The following is an 8,692-nucleotide window of genomic DNA, read 5'->3' as shown; positions in this document are numbered from 1 at the left end:
GGGGGGTGGTCACACCACAATCCTTTCTTCTCCATTCTCCTCCCAGGATCTTGGGCACGCACGCACACGCGCCCGGCGTGAGTTCTAAGCCATCAGGTCCAGGACGCGAACCGCGGTCGACTACGTGGGAGTCCAGCGACATAGCCATTACGCTAACTGCTGGTTCCCTAGCCTCAGCGGTTTTTTTGAAAGGCATTTTCCAATATTCTTTAAAAATGTTTCCCATTTTCACTTATTTAGGAATTCAACATCTCTAAAATAAATTCAGTTCTGTTTTTGGCACATATAAAATATAGAATATCTTTATTCACCACCACAGAACTATATCTACGAAACTCCACTAATAGTTTTACTGTTCTTTAACTGTGATTATATTACAATTCTCTGATGTCTAATGTATGTTTGCAATGTTTTTCTCTTGTCAAGCTTACTGAAGAAGGAAACAATGTTAAACTTTATTACTTTTTAAAAATTAATACTAAATTATACCCATTGTCTGAATGAGTAATATTCAGCTTTTGAATATTTATTCTTTCTTATATTCTGTTTATCTTTGTGATTTTTATGTTTTTAAATAATAGAAGTATTTCTATCTACACATAGCTTTGGCCACATCTCATAAGTTTCTTAATAGTGTTCTAATTACTTCATTATCATTAATTTCTTAACAGCTTATGATTGCAATTTTTATCTCCTCCATGGCCCACAAGTAATTTTTAAAAGTTCCTCACATATACATTGTTTCAAAATAAATTTTCATAGTTTCTTTATTATTTTCATGCATTATTACCTGATAGAATCATTTAAGTTGCATGCAATTTAGGGATTTTATTTTCCTTTTTTCATTGGGAACCTTACTGTCTGATGTACTATAAATGCATCGGTAGCACTGGAAAATAAGATATTTTTTGCTGACATTATAAAACATTGGCCAAGTTACCATGGTGCCACTGCAGCTTCACACGCTAAAGTGCTGGAAGCCATATGTAACATCAAACACTGGTTCTCAGGTCAAGCTGTATATTCCAGGTACACACGAGTGTCCATGATTCTGGCTGACTGGGAAAGGCTGGGGAGAAGATAACAACAGGTTACCCTGTTGAGAGTTAAAAGAACTCTCACTCTTTAAGAAATCAATACATTTCAAATAAACAACGATGAATACCATTTTCCAGGAACCATTCACGGTCTCCTAACTCAAACACTCTAAGGATTTGTCCCAAATGATTAACTAAAAGCTGACATCGTTTCTCTTCCAATGGGGGATTTGGTGGTTTGGATTTGTGTTTTTGCTTCTGCTTTACCTGTGCATATTTTTCCTAGCAGCTGTTAAAATAATTTCTCCTGAAGAAAAATTTTCCAGAGCAGACAACATAGTTGCATGATCTACTTTTAAGAAGGGAGGAGGATTATATTAGCTAAAGCTTTGAAAATATATCAAAGTGGGAGGAGAACAGAGGCAGGGAAACCTGTAAGGAGCAATTACTCAAGTCCCACAAAGTAACAATGGCGGCTCAGATTGGGGCCATAGCAGAGAAACAGGTGATAAGTCCTTGGATCCTGGATTTATTCTCAGCACATATGCAAAAGTTTCTGAACGGCTGAAGAGAAAGGCAGGACATCCGACAGCGCTCTTGACTGGACTCCCACATTTCTGTGCTTGTGCATGGCTTTTCACTGCTGCTAACCTGGTCCTCATATGAACTTTCTTTTTAAATATTATTTATTCCATATAATTTAGTATTAGTAGTAGTAGTACTTTTTTTGAGAAGTTTTTGCTATAGGCACATGCACTCGCCAGAAAGACAAAGAGACAGAGAGTGAGAAATCACCCCCAGGGCCATGGCCACGCCACAATCCCTTCTCTTCCATTCTCCTCTCGGGATCTTGGGCACGCACACATGCACATCCAGCGTGAGTTTAAGCACGTGAGTTTAAGCACCAGGTCCAGGACTCGAACCGTGGTTGAATATATAGGAGTCCAGTGACATAGCCATTATGCTAACTGCTGGTCCTAGTAGTAGTAGTATTTTAATTTGAATAGAGAGAGGCAGAGAGAGAGACAGGAAAGCACTTCAGGTCTGGGTCTTGAACTGTGGTCCACCATGTGTGAGTCCAGCATCTTGACCACTACGCCACCTGCCAGTCCTCCCATAAAATCTTAAAGTCAGCAGTAGCTGTTTTCAAACTCCTAGTTGTAAGAGTCTTCCTTTGGAATGGTGACCTTCCCCATCTCTAGAGGTATTTAAAATAAGCTGGATGGTCAACTGGAAGACATGTGGCAGAGGGATTTGTTCTTCACAGAGCCTTTTAGTGTGTATGTCTCAACACACACACACGCACACAGATACACAGTCGGCCCTCTGTATCTATGAGTTCTACATCTGCAGATTCTATTCATCGCTGATTAAAAATATTTGGAAACAGCATTGGTTACATCTGTACTGTACATTTCCAGACTTTTCAAATTGGTGTTACTCCCCAAGTAATACACTATAACAGCTATTTCCATAGCATTTGCACACTATTAGGTATTATAAATAATCTAGAGATGATTTATTGCACACAGGAGATAAGCATAGGTTATGTGCAAACACTACACCATGTTATATGAGAGACTTGGGCATCTGAACATTTTGATATTGTGGGAGTACAGGAACCAATCCCCTTGTGGATACCAAAGCTAGATATATATATATACATAACTGCATATAGATGTATATGAGTACCCACATATATATACACACATGTATATGAAGCATGAGTGTGTATATGTGTGTGTGAGTTTATGTGTGTAAATTATTAAGTGAGTAAAAATATAAAAAATACCATTTTGGAGACATCTTGAATAAGCACTTAGAAAATGAACATGTTGCAATACCACCAAGGCTTTTTCTTGTGCTTATCCAAGCATTATCAGTTGATTTATTTAATAAAACTGAGGACCAAGGAAGGCTAGAAATACAGCTTCCAATAGACTGTACTCATGCTGTGATTATTGAAGTGATAAGTAATTTGCTTTTAATGCTAGCACATACCACTTAGCACCATATTTAACTGAAGGATGAAAATCACTCATTTTTCATCCACTTGCTTAACTGACACTTAGGATCATCTATCTATTGTCACGGAACTTAACATTAGGAATATTTAATAAATCTTGTTTTAAAATGTATAGGAGGCATTTCAATGTTTTATTCCTTCTTATTTATACTTTCATTCCCTAATTTTGATTAAATTTTAAATGGGTTATCTACTTAGGCAGTAAGAATACAATAGGTCCCCAAAATAATTTATTAAAAAGGATTTTTTAAATTTATAGTTTTTAGAGATAATCCTATTTCCTAGTGTACATTGTCTCTCTATAAAAAAAAATCAAGGTGAATGACACAAGTCAATTAGTGACTAACGTTATTCTAGGAAAGAGGTTCCTAGTGAAATCAATTATAGATATTATTTTACTAACAGATTTTGAAAAATAATCTTACCATTATAAGTTATCCTCAATACACTGAGAAAACAAAACAAAATCCTGATGATTTGTTTTAGTGATCTTCCCCCCAACCCCAAGAAACCCATCTTGAATTTCAAAAAAATACTTTGCACTCTGTGTAAATACACGTACTCTCCTAAGGGAATACCATACTGACATCTCTCACATTAGAACTCAACTTTTGCAAAGCTTCTGTTTACAGAGTCTATTCTCAGCTTTCATTATCCATGGAATTATTATTAATATTTTACTAAGGGCCACAGAAAAGGAGAGAAATTGGTCATAAGCATAAAATGTGTCTTTTCATCTTCTTTTTTCTCTATTTTTCTTAAGGAGCTAATCAAACATGTGCATATCCAAAAACGTAAAAGTTTTTCAGGACCAGAGATGGTGCAATCGTTATGTCACTGGACTCTCACATTAGTCGACCATGGTTCCAGTCCTGGACCCAGTGGTTTAAAAAATCACGCTGGGTGCATGTGCATGTGTGCTCAAATCCTTGAGAGGAGAATGGAGAAGAAAAAATTGCAGCGTGACCATCTCCTCTGGTGGTGGTGGTGGTGGGGGGGTGGTGATTTCTCACTTTCTGTCTCTTTGTCTCCCTGTCTCTCTTAAGAACGCTCCATAACAAAAATCTCTCTCTAAAATAAAAATAAATAAATAAAATAGTTTTTTTCCATGCCAATGAAAATAATGTTCCCTTTAGATATAGGCAGTACCACAATCTTACTTCAGCATTGGACTGAATTACAACATTGGTCTCATGAATATCAGAATATCTTTTTGACAAAAAGTGAAAACTCATGAAAAACCATATTAGTAACTTATATGTACTGCTTACTTATGTATATATATTACATTCTAGGAACTTTACACAAACTCGGTAATGGAACTTATTCCTTACTATGGGGAATGCTTAGTCAGATAAGTTCAGTGGCAGAGAAAACAAACATAGAAAGGAAGTGATCGTGACCTTGAAGAATCTAAAGTAAGATTCTTGTTGTCTGAGATGAGCGGGTGTGATCATTTAAACTATTAAAACGTGATATTTCGTAGTTTTATCAACAGTACTAGGGAGACATGTTCACCTGTTTAAATACCCATTTTGTAAGACAAATAATAATGTGATTGAATGTATGGAAGAAAATGAAATGAAAAAAAATAAATAAAAGGAAATAAACTTATTAAAAAAAAGTTCTAATGTTTATTAGTTCCTGTAAAGTTGAGATCTGTTGACAGAGATATTAATATATTTTGACCAACCTTCAATAATAATCATAGAGAAGTAAAAATATAGACAGTTTTTGCATATGCTAATTTCTGTCAACAGAAGGAACATTGCAAGTAATCTTTACTGCAAATTCCTTATGTTAGACTAGTGGTCTAATAGTTAGATAATGGTTAAAATGGGGTTGAAAAATCACCTGGATTGGATATTTCCAATACCTGTCAACTAGGTGTCGTAGGACGATAAAATTGGAAAAAGAAGTCGATTATAGTCTTCTCACCCACAACAGTTTTCCTTGGTAGAGATTTTGGAAGACAAGAAAGAAGTAGTACTTAGGGTTCCTTCTTAGTTAATACATTCACCTACAGCAATGAGTTAAGTATTTAATTAACTAGCAGGGAAAAAATACCTTTTACTTTAATGGATTCATTTCTCTTGATTTATCATCAACAGAGGTTCTCAGTAGAGTGTCCATTTCATTTAAATGCTCCTGAATAGCTGTGATCACTTCACTGTGGACAAACTTGAAGGCACTGATGTCACCAAACACCTGAAAAGTGGTGATAAAATGGGCACAGTAATTTATCACATTTCAAAGAAATATTTAGGTGGAATAAACAAAAGCTATTCTTCTGTTCCTATTTTGCCCCTGGGAAAAAAATTACAGTTTGGAAATCCCCTGAAATGACATATTATTATCCTAATTCCACAGTTTAATGGAAGCTTATAATTTAGATTTTATGGTTCAGTTCCATTTCTGACCTTCACGATAATCTTACAACTCTACTAAGAATACGAAGTAATACACACATAAATATATTTAGTCATATAGAACATCAGATTATAATTGGCAATGAAAATATGCTTGAAAGCAATTTTTTTCTAATTCTCCTGAAACCAAAATAGGCAAAATCAAAAATAACACTTTTTTTTGGCCTTTGGTAACTTTTGTTTGATGAAATACACAGAAAACAAAAACTATCAGAGGCAAATGTAATGCAACATTCCTTTGGTAGGAACTCATTGTCCCTAGAGAAGTTTTCTGTATATATAAGACTAATTATTCTTGAGTCCAACTAGCAGCCATGCCAACTTCCTGTTCACTTGTCATGCACAGTTTGGGTTTATTCTTGGAACTGTTTATAATAGCCACCAATTTTGCTGACTTCATATGTTTCTCCTACATCTTGAAGGTATCTACCATTTTCAAGCATTCTGCTGAAGGATTGTTTGTTCCCAGAATAAATGACCTCTTGAACTGAAAGCCATTCAGAGGAGACAAGCAGGGAACCACAGTTCCATATAAACAGGCAAATTAAATGTATTTCTCTGGATAGTAAAAAAGAACATGTGTGTATCAGACAAACTCTTCCTTGGTTATAGAAGTTAGTATTTTCTTCCATCTTCAAGTGACCTATAAATTATAAACTAGCCAATCATAAAACCTCTTTTCAGAGTGGACAAAAGGAGGAAAAGGTACTGACTGGAATACCAGGAAAAGCAAATCTTCCAAAACAACAGTGAGTAGTGGAATGATAAAAGGCTGGAGTGAAGCTATCCTATAAAGAAAACAGTCTCAAGAATGAAGCCAACATAGATGAAAGAGAGAGAGAAAAAAAGATTTAATAACCTTCTTTGAACTCCTGAATATATCAGAATAGCTATGGTAATTCCATTTATAAGAACTAACAAATATCTTGAGATTAAGCACAAGTAGGTTAGGTGACTGGCATATACAATTAAATAGTGTTGAGAAAAATAGACTTGAACAACAGATTACCTGTCACGTTAAATTTCTTCTGCCAGACCTTCTCAGTCTACTTGTTCCATAGGTACCTGCAGTGTGGTAGTCTTTTCGCATTAATTGCTTCCCTGCCATTCTTCTTAATCACCTTTTACACTTTATTATTCATCTTTCTTTCTAGTTCTTTATATATATTTTCTTTGTTTGTTTTGTTTTGTTTTGTTTTTAGGTTTTTGCTATAGGGCATGTGTGCCCAGAGAGACACAGAAGAAGATAGAAAGAAAGGGGAAAAGGGAGAGTGAGAAATCACTCCCCAGGGAGAATGGCCATGCCACAATCCCTTCTCCTCCATTATGCTCTCAGGCTTTGGGGCATACATGTGCACATGCCCAGCATGTTTTTCAAGCTGTTGAATCTGTGATTTAAACCACAGAGTCGACCGTGTGGAATCCAGCACCTTAACCACCATGCCAGTGGCTGACCCTATAGATCATCTTTTACAACCTAAATTTGTCAAGGGCAACATTCTGCACACCACAACATTTATTTAGATGCCTTCTCTTTTTTTCTAATTAAGATTGTATACGAATGCAAGCCAGAATTACAGAATTGTCTGTTTCATGCCAGTTCTTCTCTGAGCTTCTGAAGCACACATTCCAAATAGCAAATTGGATGGCATTCAGCCTTCACCAGAATCATGAATTCCTACATGACAAGGTCACTTTCTCCTAAGTTCCCTGTCATTTACAATCTCTGTTTGTGGTTGAGGATTCAATTCAGAGTAACAACCTCAATCATCCCTTTATCTTCTAGAAAATGAATCTTCAGGATATCTCCTTTCTTCTAATATTTCTGTATTTCATGCAAACTCATTAAGTAACCCAGAGTGCTTGGGGAAGAAGGGAAGTGGAAGTAGCGGTGGATTTGTGTGCTGAGGTTGGGAGGAACTTCTCAGTCATCATCAGGGAGCATTTCTCTCCTGGCTACACACAAGCAGGGCAATGGCCCGGCAGCATGCAGCCCTTCAGGTTACTCTGACTTTTCTCATTTGCTTCCACAATGACAACTATTTCTCATGTATTCATCACAGCCGCCACCAAAATATAACAAAAAAGCTTTGGGGACCAGCAGATGGCATAATGATTATGTTGCTGGACTCTCACATAGTTGACCGCAGTTCAAGTCCTGGCCCAGTGTCCTAAACTCATGCCGAGCACACGTGCGTGCATTCCCAAGATTCTGAGAGAATAATGGAGAAGGGATTGCAGTATGGCCATCCTCCCTGGGAAGACTTCTCACTTTCTCTCTCTCTTTCCAGCGAGAGCACATGTTCTATTAGCAAAATTCTCTCTCTGAAAAAAAAAAAAAAAAAAGCTTTGTTTGTATATTTGATATACATCCAATTAACAAATATACTTTGGCCTGAGAGATTTGAGGAAGAGGGAAGATAAATATGATTAGCCTTAATAGCTCTTGCTAAAAAGGATGACTGGTTGTCTCTTCTGAGTTAACTGTGAGACAGTTCACTTTCTGATGACTGCAGTGTGATTATAAAGGGAGCTTAGAACAATTTTCATTTTTATCAGTCTGTGCAGAGTTATTTATTTCAAATGATGTGTGCTAGAAAAACAAGTCAATGCTATTATGGTCATACTTATTTTATTTTATGGATTCTATTGATTGATGGGAAGAAATATGGCTAGCAACAACAAATAATTGTGAACTGCTTAGATGTTATGACAAACTTGTGCTTAATTGTACTGTGCTTCAAAAATAGGGCAAAAAAAAAATCCCTAGTCATGTAACATTTTTCATAGACAGTAAAGGACAGGAAATGAAGGAACCGTGTACTTTCCTATCAGACGTAGCATCATCTTATTAAGTTACAGAACATGTAGTTTGTGTAGCTATAGCCACGAAGATTATTAAAATGCTGGGGAACACTTTTTTTCTCTGTGCTTGTGGTTATTCCTTTGTTCATACTTCTAGAGGGCAATACACGCACACGCATACACACGAACACAGATGAGCACATTTGTTACACACACACACACACACACACACACACATAGCCTTTTAAAATTCTTAGTGTTTTTGACCTGGTAATGCTACTGTCAGAATCCGCTTTAAGAAATAATAGGGGAGAACCAGCAGTTAGCGTAATGGCTATGTCGCTGGACTCCCATGTAGTTTACCGCGGTTCGCGTCCTGGACCTGGTGGTTTAAA

At 36.5% G+C, this 8,692-nt stretch overlaps 1 protein-coding gene across 1 annotated transcript in view; it reads right to left on the bottom strand.

Moving 5' to 3' along the window:
- Positions 1-5,133: 5,133 nt before the first annotated feature.
- Positions 5,134-8,692, bottom strand: part of LOC102470636 (uncharacterized) — a 291,660-nt gene continuing 288,101 nt past the window's right edge. The window contains exon 19 of the mRNA XM_006141250.2: positions 5,134-5,271. Within this exon, the coding sequence (XP_006141312.2) occupies positions 5,134-5,271 (138 nt within the window). The remainder of the gene's footprint in view (positions 5,272-8,692) is intronic.

Source organism: Tupaia chinensis, unplaced genomic scaffold, assembly GCF_000334495.1.
Source record: "Tupaia chinensis unplaced genomic scaffold, TupChi_1.0 Scaffold000048_1, whole genome shotgun sequence".
Lineage (NCBI taxonomy): Eukaryota > Metazoa > Chordata > Mammalia > Scandentia > Tupaiidae > Tupaia > Tupaia belangeri.
The sequence above is the reverse complement of the archived record's forward strand: the minus strand, read 5'-3'. Positions and strand labels throughout refer to the sequence as shown.